This window comes from Ornithorhynchus anatinus, chromosome 17 (assembly GCF_004115215.2).
Source record: "Ornithorhynchus anatinus isolate Pmale09 chromosome 17, mOrnAna1.pri.v4, whole genome shotgun sequence".
NCBI lineage: Eukaryota > Metazoa > Chordata > Mammalia > Monotremata > Ornithorhynchidae > Ornithorhynchus > Ornithorhynchus anatinus.
In genome coordinates, this window is record NC_041744.1 from 16045660 (window position 1) to 16059436 (window position 13777).

Here is a 13777-nt window from a genome sequence, read left to right on the forward strand (position 1 = left end):
GAATTGACCGAGGTGACCCAGCAGACAAGTGGTAGAGCCAGAATTAGAACCCAAGTCCTCTGACTCCAAGGTCTGAGCTCTTTCCAATAAGTTATGCTGCTTCTCAAACACTATGACTCACCCCAACTTCCAAAACAAATCAAGTGCACGGCCTGCTGGGGGGAGGGCATAAATTTATCCTTCCCTATTTCTAAATTAAAGCTTTGTGGAATGTGGGCAGTTCTATTCTGGTCTCTACATTGCAACATCTTTGCTATCGAAGCACCACATTTATCATCAACAGGATTTACCGAGAAACAACTGGTACTTGGTTACAATATGAGTGAAATACACAATCCCTGTCCTCTAAAAACATACAATCTAATGGGATCAGCCCTTCCTAGCAACGATCACCCTGTTGGTAGAAAGAAGGAAAGGGTGCCCGACTCTGTTTCCATGGGCCCAGGGTCCACTCACATACAAGAACGCCATCTCACCATCAGCAGCTTGCCTTCAAACATGAAGGACACTGAGGCATATGTAACTTCCGTCTAGTGAGCTGTGTCAACTCTCAGATCTCTTAGATTTCTTAAGGTTTAGTGCTTCTCTTCTGGATTCTTACTCAAACCCATCTAGGAGGAGGATCTTTTCACATCACAGGAGTCCAATGTCCCAAGTCCCTTTGCAGATCGTAGGCTCGGTTTCCTCCCTGTGCTCCAGAGGAGCAGGGTTTCTCAAGAGTCTAGTGCACAGAACCTCTGGTTTAACAACAGACCCTGCACCTTATGTGAAGTTATGAAGGAAGTCCACCCCCCTGTCAGCATGACAATTGCAACATTTCCTTATTCAGCCTGAGCTTGTCTTGTTGACTCACAGAAGCCCAGAGGAGCCTTCAGATCAGGGCCTTTCTCTCCATTCTCCGTCCTGCCCGGAGCAATGTCTGGAGAAATAGTCTACGCCGATGTCCGACTTCCCAGAAAAAATTCCACCCCTTCCAGCCCTTCTGCCCCAATACAATCCCAGGGTGAGTTTGCTTCGTACCGCTTCACGTATCCTTTGGCGTCTAGGATTAATAATACTGTTGGTATTTGTTAAGCGCTTACTATGTGCCGAGCACTGTTCTAAGCGCTGGGGTAGACACAGGGGAATCAGGATGTCTCACGTGGGGCTCACAGTCTTAATCCCCATTTTTCAGATGAGGTAACTGAGGCACAGAGAGGTCAAGTGACTTGCCCACAGTCACACAGCTGACAAGTGGCAGAGCTGGGATTCGAACCCATGACCTCTGACTCCAAAGCCCGTGCTCTTTCCACTGAGCCACGCTGCTTAGTGTTTGGGAGACTCAGAATATTGATTTCCCTTTCTTACATGGAGATGAGTTGGTGTGAGTGTGTGTGTATGTTTGGACTTAACAATGAAAATACATGGGTTGGGGCCTGGGTTGTAAGCCGACAATTTTTAAAGGAAAATCTGGCATGCGAATAAATTAATTAGTAAACCTGTCTCGGGAAATCAAGAGCTCTCCTGTCACAGGACTGCAGATAAATCTCCAGTCTGATTTACTCAGTCTAGGGGGGAGCAAAATAAACACAAAACAGTTTCGTCTGACTTTGTAAAGAATTCTGGGAATGTTACTTTCCATTTCCGCATTGCCTTTAATTCTTTGCAGACCTGAAATTCTTCCTTTACTGGGTGGCTGGAGTGAGGGCATGGGGGAAGAAAACTGAACCCTAATACCTGTCTCCAGCTCCCTCTCCCCTTACATTCTTTTATTGTAAGCCCTTCGAGGGACAGGGACTGGGTCTAATTCCTCCCTGTGTAAGTCCTCCCTGTGTACTTTTTCCCAGTGCTTAATATGGTGCTCTGCACATAGTAAGTCCTTAATAAATACCGTTTCTACTATTATTACCACACTATGTCTCACCACCCCTTTGTAGCTTAGCATAATTTTCCCTCACACACCTGAAAAGCAAACCTTTGACGAAGACTGCCAAGGGGGTCTCAGGACCCAGAGGTGAGGGGGTGGGTTGCAGTGAGTGCTAGAGGGATCCTCTCTGGAGAGAGATAAGGAAGAGGAAGGGGTTGCAGGCATAAATAACCCCCAACCTGCTTCCCCTTTCCACCCACCCACAGGTCCAGTTAGGATGAGGGACACATCAGCTGCTCCGGGAGAGATGAGTCATTTCAAATAAACTGGAAACACTCCCTCTGACCAGGTGCTTTTTTCATTAGGGCAGGATCAGAAGTTAATATAGGAATAGCAACAATAGAAGGCATATTGAAGGTACATCGGCTCCAGGAGGCCTTCTCTGACTAGGCCCTTCCTTTCCTCTTCTCTCACTCCCTTCTGCGTTACTTCATTTACTCCCTTTGTTCTTCCCCCTTCTCAGCCACACAGCACTTATGTACATATCATTCATTTATTTATTACTTATAGTAATCTCTGTCTCCCTCCTTCTAGACTATAAGCTCACTGTGGTCAGGGAATATGTCTGTTTCTTGGTTCAGGGACTCTTCCAAGTGCTTAGTATAGTAAGTGCTCAATAAATACAAGTGATAGAAAGAAAGAATAGCAGTAGTAGCAGTAACAGTATTTGTCTAGTGCAGAGTGCAGTACACTCAGAAGGTATTTGGAGGTGGGAATTAAGCACAGTTCCTATCCCTCAAGGAGGTTTGTTGTTGTTTTTTTTAAATGGCATTTGTTAAGCATTTACTACGTGCCAGGCACTGTACTAAGCACTGGGGTAGATACAAGATATGGGGCCCACAATTTTAATCCCCCTTTTTACAGATGAGGTGCCTGAGACCTAGAGAAGTTAAGTGAATCGTTCAGGGTCGCACAGCAGACAAGTGGCAGAGTCAGGATTCAAACCAAGGTCCTTCTGACTCCCAGGCCCGTGCTCTACCCAGTAGGCCAAGCTCTTTCTCACAAGCTAAGAATAAAAGGGGAGAGGGGACTGGTGATTGATAAATAAGAAAGGACAATAAACCCCTCAAAATATAAAAGAGAAGGCTAAGAATAGGTAAGACAAGAGAGGTAGCGACCGTGGCTAAAGGAGCAGAGTTTTGTGCTTTTCGCTACTAAGAGTCCACAGACACAGCCACCTACTGCTGGAGAAGAAGCAGGTTATAAAAAATGAAGATGTTGCTGACCAAGCCAGAGCAAAATGTGAAGGAAGGACTTCTAAGAGCCCTGAAGGCAGACAGCTCCCGCCTCAAGTAACAACTGTGGTTTGGTCACAATTCACTAATTAAGGCAATTGTGAAATATATGTACTTTAAATAGACACTCTGATCTGATTATTCCATTTCCATTCTAAGCTTATAAAACCTCGAGGGTACTAGGTTTCGGGAATAGGAGACCTAAGTGTGTTCACCTCCTGCTATGTGTTCCATTCAGCATTAACAATTACAATAAGTGCCTGAAAAGCTGCTCAGGGAACGAGTATCATCCAAGTATTTATTAGTGGTCCCGTGCTGGGCTCTGTACAACCTGAGGTAAAGCCCTTTTCTCAAGGCACTTCATCTTGGGCCGTTCTGTGCCATGCACAATGGGGAAGTTGAGCTAGTAGTAGCACACAGTACACAAGCAGGTGACGATTTCACCTCAAAAGAAACTCTCTGAACAGGAAACAGGTTGAGATTTTGCTTTGCTTCATAATCAGCCACAGAGCACCAGAGCGCGGTGCACGGGAGGTGTTCTGTGGGAATCACTGCACTCTTAGCAGCTGATCATCCCCTAGCAGGACCAGGATGAGCCATTCTGACCCCATGGAGCCCCCACTCCTCACCATCCACCTATCACACAATCCCCCATCATCAAAGCTAGTTCCTTGCACCCTGAGGCCAGCTAATGTCTCCCCAGCTCCCACTTCTGTCCCAGGTAGGAGAGGGGCAGGGTGGTAATGAAGATAGCAGCACATGCAGAAGAGGCAGGTGGACAGAATTCAGGAACTGTAAGTGGCTAAAATGGCAGGGAGGGAGTCCTGAGTGGCACAAATATACCCCTCTGGCAGACCATCTCATCATGACTGTGGTATTTATTAAGGGCTTACTCTGTGCCAAGCACTCTGCTAAGCACTGGGGTATATAGGAGACAGATTACAACCAGTCCCTGTCCTACATCAATCAATCAATAGTATCTTTGAGCAGTATGTGTGGAGCACTGTTCTAACCATGTGGAGAGTACAATCCTACAGAATTAGCAGAAATGTTCGCTGCCCAAAATGAGCTTACTTGGTCAAGTCACTTAACTTCTCTGTGCCTCAGTTACCTCATCTGTAAAATGGGGATTAAAACTGTGAACCCCATGTGGGAAAACTTGATCACCTTGTATCCCCCAGCGCTTAGAACAGTGCTTTGTACATAGTAAGCGCTTAACAAATACCACCATTTAGAGGTGGAGACTGATGTTAATATGAATAACTAATGTATAATAAATAATTTAAAGATCTGTACATAAATAATAATAACAGTAATAATGATACTTGTTAAGCTTGGTGGTGGGGGAATATCAAATGTCCAAAGGTAACATATCCAACTGCATAGATGATGCAGATCTCCAGGCTGGGGAGAGGATGTGGGAAAGGGGACTCACAGCCTAAGGAATAATAGGGATATTTGTTAAGTGCTTTCTGTGTTCTGAGCACTTTACTAAATGCTGGGGTAGATACAAGAAAATCAGGTCCTATATGGGGCTCATATTCAAGGTAGGCAGCAGAACAGGAATCGAATCCCCATTTTGCTGTTGGGGGAACTGAGATCTAGAGAAGCGAAGTGACTTACCCAGGGTCACACGGCAGATTCATGGCAAAGCTGGGATTAAAACCCAGGTTCTCTTACTCCTGAGCTTGTGCTTTTTCCACTAGGCCACACTCCCCCTCCATCCATCTACCTTAATTTCTGTGCTTCCCCCTCCAATGCCCACCTAGTCTCCTCAAATGTGTTTTTAATGAAATGTCGCATGTTACAGACTCTCCCAAAGCCGGGCTGAGGCCTGGGGCTGCTCTGAAAGTGGCAGGTGCTGTGATCATTCTCCTCCTGGTGGCAGTTATCACGCTGAGTGTCTTAGGTAAGTGTAAGGATGGGGGGTCACCCCTGCTCCCCATCTCCTAACCACAGCTCACCCAGGATGTGATCTGAAAGTAGCAAAGGGCAGATTCCCTGAAAAGTGTGCTGGCACATGAGGAGACCGGGCAGCTGCCCTGGACCTTCCAAAGATGGCAGGCATGTCCCAGGCAGCTCAGCAAAGGCTGCTGGCAAGGATGACCTGGTACCCATCTTGCAAAGCAGTGTCCAGGTTGTCATCAGGCTATGTTGTGGGCAGGCAATATGCATTGGGGGCATCACTTGGAGGGTGCAATATCCTTCTGAGCCCTCAGGGCCGGGATGAGCCATTCCAAGCCCAAGGAGCCCCTCACTACCCCATAATTCTCCATCACCAAAGCTAGTTCCTCTGCCCCTGAGGCCTGCTAACATCCAATCAGCCCCTGAGCAGCACTGAGCAGTTGTAGCTGAATGAGTAGCTGCAGGCAGGGCCTCCAAGAGCTGTTCCCCCTAGCTCAGTGTTGGATAGGTCCAGCAGCTGCCTCGGGCCTTCACTGAGAGCCTTGGCTACAAACCCCTTATCTGGTGGGAATTAATTGTCCCCAAGCAAGCAGATCTGGGTACAACAGTACCTGCAGAATGGGTCAAAAATGGAGAAATAGGAACCATCCATGAACTGGCTACCAGTGGAAGACATCACTGGAGTCTGGAGTCCACTGGCCTTTCTAGCTTGTGCAGGGTTGGGATCTGAACTCAGATCACTGATAGATCTAAGGATCCCAGGAAGGAGCATTGCAAGGGGTGATGGTCCCCTCTGTTTGGTTCTTCTTTTGCCTTTCCCTCCCTGACTCCCAAATATTCTTTAAATTGCCTTAGAGGATCAATTAATCAAACATATTAATTGATGATGTCCTGTATTTAGAGCACTGTACTGAGGGCTTTATAGAATACATTCGAGTTAGCAGACACGGTTCCTGACCTCAAAGAATTTAAAATAAGTTCAGGGGAGACAGACACTAAAACAAACTACAGGAAGAGAGGAGCAAACACTAAAACAAACTATGGGAAGAGGAGAGCCAAAGAGTTTAATGATAGGTCTCTAAGTGCTACTGGGGAGAACTAGAGGAGGTCAATACACAGTGTTTGGGTGACACACAAGTGCCAAAGTGGCAGTAAGGGAGGAATGGAGGAAAGGGAGATGGGCAATTAATCAGGAAAGACCTACTAGAAGAGATGTGATTTCAGAAAGCCTTTGAAATTAATGAGAGTAAGTCGTCTGACAGACATGAAGGAAGACAGAGTGTGAGGCAGAAGGCAGAGCTTAAGGTCAACTCCAGGAAAGATGAGAGCAAGGCACAATGAGTAGGTTGAGATGAGAGAAACAAAATGGGTGAGCTGTAGTGTAGTGGGAAGGGAGTGAGGATACGAGAGAAGAGAGCTGATAGTGCCTTAAGATCAGTGTTGAGGAGCTTCTGTTTGATGGGGAGGGGAAGGGATGGCAGTTGGAGATTTTGAAGCATGCAAGAGATGTTTGTAAAACAAAAATGTAGAAAAATGATCTTTGCAGTAACAAAGTATGAACTGGAGAGAGAGAGAGGCTGAAGGCATGGAGATAATAATAATAATAATGTTGGTATTTGTTAAGCGCTTACTATGTGCCGAGCACTGTTCTAAGTGCTGGGGTAGACACAGGGGAATCAGGATGTCCCACGTGGGGCTCACAGTCTTAATCCCCATTTTACAGATGAGGTAACTGAGGCACAGAGAGGTTAAGTGACTTGCCCACAGTCACACAGCTGACAGTGGCAGAGCTGGGATTAGAACTCATGACCTCTGACTCCTAAGTCCGTGCTCTTTCCACTGAGCCATGCTGCTTCTCACGGAGCCTGAGACAATAGACAAGTACTTGGACTTACACGGTGGCAGTGTGGATGGAGAGGAAGGGGTGGATTCTGGAGATGTAAAGAGAATGGTGACAGGATTTTGTGCTGGACTGAAATATGAGGGCTGAAGGAGAGAGAGAAGTCAAGCATAACACAAGATTGCAGGCTTGAGAGATGGTGAAGATGGTGGAGTTTTCAATTATGAGAGGAAAGTTGGAAGAAAAGGAGGTTTTGGGTGGGAAGACTGGTGGATCAGCTCTGCCAGTCTCAGGCCCTTCACTCTAGAGAAATCCCTCTCAGTCGATGGAGGCCCTAGAAAGAGGACTTTGAGCTAAGACTGTCCTCAACGACGTTCAACCCAAGATCCAGAGAAGATAGTTCTGGTTTCAGAGATCCGAGAACTGCTCATCTCCTTTCTCTTCCCAGCGGTACCCAGACGACGAACGTGCCCAGCGGACTGGAAGCTGAACCATGGGAAATGCTATTGGATTTCCAACTCAAATCATACAAAAAACTGGAGTGGAAGTAATGCATTCTGTGTGGAAAACAAGTCAAATCTGGCAAAGATTCAAGACTTGTGTGACCTGGTGAGAGCTAAGTCTTCCCTGGGAACTAAGGGTTCCACCATTAAGGAATGTGGTTTGTCACGTGTTTACAAATAGGTCCCGATGCAGAATTCAGTTCCCAGATAGGACAGACTCTCTGGTGAGCCCCGGGCCCTCCATTATTCATTCCATTATATTTATTGAGTGCTTACCATATAGAAAGTACTGTACTAACTACTCCCGAGAGTACAGTACAGAATAAACAGATACACCCCCTGCCCACAACGAGCTTGTAACAGGAAACAGCCAGGATAAGCCGTGGGAGAAACGGGTTGGATGTGTGGGAGATCTCAGGGGAATGTTTCAGAAAGACAGGTCTTAATTAGGTTCAGTAGATGGCAGTCACTAGGACTTGAATAGGCTGATCCATGTTTGGGTGGTCCCTGACCTTCCCTGCCCTCAAAGGCTGGGGCAGATCCTGGGCTGGTGCAAGAGCTGGTCTTACCCCGGTCTAGCTTTGGCCACAAATACGATTTCTTTTCTGATTCCCAAAATGATTTCCTGGGAAGGCTGCTTTGTCCTTAGGAAAAGGGACAGGTGCCTTTCAGGATCCCCTCTCCCCTCCCACCCACCAACCCCAACGCTGACATCCATGGACCCCAGAACAGGACACTCCAGAGAAGCAGGTATGAGAGTCAGAGAAAGTGAGTCAAGAGTTCTGCCCTCCTCCTTCATTCTTTCCTATCAATCCCCACCAGGGTGGCCAACTATCCATAAACCCATAAACATGGGTTTATTTGTTTGCTTATGGTATTTGTTCAGCACTTACCACGTGTCAGGCACTGTACTAAGTGCCGGGATAGATACGATCTAGTCGGGTTGGACACAGTCCATGTCCCACATGGGCTCACAGCTTTAACACCCTTTTTTACAGATGAGGTAACTGAGGCCCAGAGAGGTTGAGTGATTTGCCCAAGGTCACACAGCAGACACGGAGCAAGGCTGAGATTAGAACCCACGTCCCCCGACTCCCAAGACCGTACTCTTTTCACTAGAGCGTGCAATTGGTTGGGCCTATAAAGCCAGAAACAACATTTCAATGTCTGTGAGTTTCACAGCTTTTGGGGATAGTAGCGGGAGTGGGCAGGGCAGCAGCAGAGATGCTGCTGTGCTGGGGTGAAAGAAAAAGACACGGAAAACTACCCAGCATGGTAGAGCAGCATCATTCACCTGAAAAGCCCCAGTCCTCACCTGCCATTATCATATGAACAACTCCTTCTTTCTCCTCCCCAGGAGCGAATCCTCTCTACCCCTCCTATCTGTCGCTCTCAGACATATTAGGCTTTTGTTAGTAAAAGATGTTTGAAAGTCAATCATTTTTAGACATCCTGTTTGTAGGAATCATTCTTGGCAGTTGGCCCCCCTCCCCAGGAGCTACCCCTCCCGCCTGTAGGCTGAGGTCAAGGTGCAGGGCCCAGGCAGGGAAAAACAGGTCTCGGCGGATGGTCGCTGGTGCCAGGGAACGCCCTGGACTAGGATGGTGTTAGGTTTGCTCAGATGCTCCTGAGCTGGACCAGAGGAAGGGAGTCAGATGTTCAGGGGCTGGAGGGAGAACCAGGCCTACTTTCCTGACATGAGTTCTTGGCTTCTCTGCACCCAGACATCATTTCTTTTGTTTCCTTTTCCTCCTATCCTCACTCTGCCCCCTCACCTGTGCAGGTTACGTGAGAATCAAGGTCTGACATCTGCTGTGTTCGTGACAAGAGGCACTGGAGGAACTTTTGCTGGGCAGGGGATATAACTGTTTATCATTGTATTGTGCTCTTCCAAGAGCTTAGTACAGTCATCTGCACACAGTCAGTGCTCAATAAATACAATTGAATGAATGAATGACTGTGAGATGGGACAGGGGCACCGGTCATTCTTTCCTGGGTTTGATAATGCCCCCAGAGAGGTCAAGGCAGTTGTTTCAGAGACTCTGTGCAGAGCGAGAAGTCACCGGAGTCTCTGGATTTCACTTTCCCTCTCCAGGGCTTCATCTGGTCACAGATACCAGCATCAAAGTATTATTGGATTGGGCTGCACATTCCAAAATCTAGGGGAAACTGGACATGGCTGGACGGCTCTGCTCTTGACTGGAGCCTGTGAGTATTTCCTGGAGTTTGATCTCTGATCAGGGATGTGGGAATGACTGTGCGTTTCCATGGGCTCTGCATGCCAGTTTCCTTCCGTCTTTAATAATAATAATAATAATGATGTTGGTATTTGTTAAGCACCTACTATGTGCCGAGCACTGTTCTAAGTACACTGGGGTAGATAGAGGGTCATCAGGTTGTCCCACGGGAGGCTCACAATCTTAATCCCCTTTTTACAGATGAGGTAACTGAGGCACTGAGAAATTAAATGACTTGCCCAAAGTCACACAACTGACAAGTGGCGTAGCTGGGATTAGAACCCATGACCTCTGAATCCTAAGCCTGTTCTCTTTCCACGGAGTCATGCTGCTTCTCTTTCTTTGCCCCTAAGCCTTCCCTTGTGTTCCCTGCAGCTTTTCTCCAGCTTTCTTCCCCTCACCCAACAGCACTTATGCATATATCTGTAATTTTATTGTTCATATTAATGTCTGTTTACTTGTACTGATATCTGTCTACCCCCTTCCCACCCCCGATTGAATTGTGAGCTTGTCGTGGATAGGGATTAACTCTCTTTATTGCTGCAATGAACTTCCTCAAGTTCTTAGTACAGTGCTCTGTACACAGTAACCTCTCAATAAATACCACTGAATACATGAATAAATTAATGACTTTCTTCTCAGAGTCATTGCTAAAGGCACAGCCACATCTCCTCTGCTAAGCCCTATCCCTTTTTTATATCGACTCCATCCCATCTTCGATCCCCAAACTCATCTCCTTGACTCCAGTGCTACAGAAGATCCTGATCTTTTCCCCTCAGCCCCATCACACTGTTCAACCCTGTCCCCCCTGACTCTCCCTGCCTGCCCAGACCTTGGCTGAGCAGCAGCTCAGCTACCCTGGGGCTCCCCCCATCCCTGCCTCTCTGCACTCAGAGGGACCTAACCAGTGACTGGACACTCTGGACACCTAGAACCACCAGCAAGGGACCCTGGACTTGACGGATTCCGGGTCAGTCTGTCAGAAATCGTTTCCTCTCAAAATGATTTTGAGACTTCATATTTGCACATTTTCTAGGGAAGTACTCTTCCTTCCCCATGGCCCAGCCTTCCCCCTTGTCTTCCCGAACCCCTGTATCCATCCATTCATTCATTCAATCAATAGTATTTATTGAGCGCTTACTATGTGTAGAGCACTGTACTAAGCGCTTGGGATGAACAAGTCGGCAACAGATAGAGACAGTCCCTGCCGTTTGACGGGCTTACAGTCTAATCGGGGGAGACGGACAGACAAGAACAATGGCAATAAATAGAGTCAAGCCAAACATCTTTTCATTCCCCAAATTCCTGTCCTGGCTTCCTTCATTCCTCTGATGAAGCACAAACTCGCCACACACTCTTTCCCAGGTCATTGGCTCTCTTCAGCTCTCTCAAGCTAATAGTCTTACTATACCTCATTCTCTACTTCCCTACTTTCATCCTTCTCCCACACCCTTCACCCAAAATCCAACAGACCCCGGAGATGCCCAAATTTAACAGTCCTCCTAAAATCCCTCCTCCCCCAGTGAGTCTTCCTCTATTAATTCTCAGCACCCTGAATCATACAAACCCAGCCGTTCTTAGCCCTTATTTATGCCCTTATTTATGAGACCCTGCCCTAGTTGGGCACTTGCAGAAAAGGGGAAAATGGCAGATGGAGGAGGGGAGGAGAGAGATGAAGGTAAGATCCCCTTCCCCAGTCACCGGCCGAGGAAGAGGGGGAGACAGCTACAAAGCCTCTCCTAGCCAAGTCCACCTCAGTTTCCTCCTCCCTGGATCTCAAGGCTGAACAAATAAGGATCGGCCTGCAGAAAAAAACCCTCCATTTCTGCATACACAGACCCTAGGGAAGCCCAACCAAGATGGGAAAGAAAGGAGAGGTCATTCATTTTATTGGGTTTAGGCCCACTGCCTGATTTCACTAAGACAGGGTCTGACATTCTGGTTTTGGTGGCTTGTGGCCATTGTGGTTTTGGGGGCTGGCGTAAACTCACAGGGACTGTCTCCTTCTCTGCACAGGTTCCATGTAAAACCCCCAGGTGGCATGGACACATGTGCTGCACTTTCACGGGATGGGATTTACCAAAACAATTGTAGGGGTGAAAATCCCTGGATCTGCCAGCAGTAGAGTGGCCCCCTGAGTCCCAATAAGGTTCCTGCTCTCTGACTCTGGATCTGACAGAGGAGCACAGCCGGCATGTGCTCTCCATCTGTTCTCTAAGGTCCCAGCTTGCCCTGGACCAAGGAAATGGGACCAGGAATGTCCTTGGGTTTCATCCTTTTCATTCGGCATTGAGATGGGTGGTGACTAAAAAAAACCAGACTGTTCCAGCAAGAGAAGAAAATTGAGTTTTCAGTCCCATTCCTCCTTCTCGCTCTGGCATCGGCAGGAAGAACCTGAATCAAGAAAGAGGATGAGAAGTATTTGAATTCAGATCCTTGAGCTCCCCCAGATTTGTCTCCAACATCTCCTGAGCCTATTGGTGATTCTTCGGTGGATACATCTACCCAAAGAACACGGCAGGACATTTTAGTAATGAGAAAAAGACTAACAGATCTGGCCTATGGCTAAGTAGGGAAGGGCTAGCGGCCTCATTTTAATTCTAACAAGAGTAGACTTAGCAGGAACTTGTCAAGGAAGAACAACCGCCTAAGGCATTTATTTTTGCCACGGAAGTTGGTCTGGGAGTCTATATGATTTACAGCTGCTGTCCCGGTGTTCAGGCTGCTGTATGCTTCTTCCAGCAACACTGTCAACCTGAATCCTGAGATCTGCCCTGTGGATGCCCAAACCAGCAGTGAGGAAGGGATGGAAATTCCGGAACAATGTCTCTGAAGGTGAAACCAAACGTTCCTCGGCCGAGATGGGCGATGGGACCAGCACTGTAGAGAACTCTGTGTGACCTGTCCATAACATTCTATGGTTAATATCATGTTCTGTCAACTTGGCTTATAGAGACACGATCAATGAAGTACTGCTTAATTTCAGGCCTCAGTACGTGTAAAGAAGACAAGTGAAAACAAGATCTTCTAAAAGATTGTTACAGGTTGCCTGTAGAAGTATGCAGCTTCCAAAAGAGCCCTTACAGGTCTGCTACTGGACAGAATTTGTGGGTTTTGTTCAGAAGGCATAGGCTGACAGTACGATTTGTGTTGAGAACAGGGATGTTGGCATACTTTCCCAGCATTTTATATCTCCCTCTTCCCTTTTAGTCACCTATCCCAAGTCTACAGAGATCTAGGGTGTCTTTAATCGATGTCCCAGAATGAAGACAACTGCAGTGGCTGGACACCAGAACCTTAAATTAGATCCAGAGTTAGCTACCTCTCTCCAATCTGGTACTTGATCCCAACTGAACAGCTTCACTAAGGTCACCACTACAATTCCTTTTGCAGTTCTTCTGTGGAAACATTCTCTATGGGGCTCCCAAGTTACTCTCCTTCCCTAGAGAACCCTGGCTCCACCCGACTCCTCTAGGCAGACATCCAGTTGGAATCCACACCAATACATCCCTTTCTCTCAAATTCCTAAATTCTACCCTTCATGAACGGCCGCCCCAGCCAGGCAGTCAGAAGCACAGGTGGGAGGCTGGCCAGAGGGTGGAGGTGGGGACTTGGGTCAAGACTGGTCCTGCTGGTCCTTCCTGATCCAGGTCCTCTTGGGCCAGACCCTGGGAAGCAGAGCCACCATCCAACCGGAGAAAGTCAGGCAGCATGGCTTTGTGGACAGAGCATGGGCTTGATAGTCAAAAGGACTTGAATTCTAAACCTGGTTCCACCACTTGCCTGTGCAAGTCACTTAAATTCTCTGTGTCTCAGTTTTCTCATTTGTAAAATAGGGGTTAAGACTGTGAGCCCCATGTGGGAAAGGGACTGTACCCAACCCTATCTGCTGGTATCCACCCTAGCTCTTAGAACAGTTCCCGGCACATGGTAATTGCTTAACAAATAGTGCAATTATTATTATTATTATGAACAAATGTTTTCTGCTCCTATCTTAGCACTGATTTTCCTGCCCTAAGACTACCACAGGACTGGCTGAGTTTCCACTGATGTTAGGAGGAGAATGACACCACATGCAAAACAGCTTCTCTTTCTTCTAATGGCTGTGAGGAATGAGCTTAGTTCTCTTTTCAGACCAGCACTAGTATTGG

General features: G+C 47.2%; 1 protein-coding gene across 2 annotated transcripts; it reads left to right on the forward strand.

Annotated features, from left to right (window-relative positions):
* The first annotated feature begins 870 nt into the window (after positions 1 to 870).
* LOC120637967 (killer cell lectin-like receptor subfamily F member 1) lies at positions 871 to 12611 on the forward strand. 2 transcript variants are annotated; one of them, XM_029082921.1, is made up of 5 exons: positions 871 to 1003; positions 4952 to 5050; positions 7335 to 7495; positions 9485 to 9597; positions 11643 to 12611. In XM_029082921.1, exons 1-5 carry the CDS (start codon positions 916 to 918, stop codon positions 11749 to 11751), a joined length of 570 nt encoding a protein of 189 aa, XP_028938754.1. In that variant the 5' UTR covers positions 871 to 915; the 3' UTR covers positions 11752 to 12611. The 2 variants fall into 2 exon arrangements, with proteins under 2 accessions (XP_028938754.1, XP_039770418.1); XM_039914484.1 differs by lacking the exons at positions 9485 to 9597; positions 11643 to 12611 and adding an exon at positions 9173 to 9310.
* Positions 12612 to 13777: the final 1166 nt, after the last annotated feature.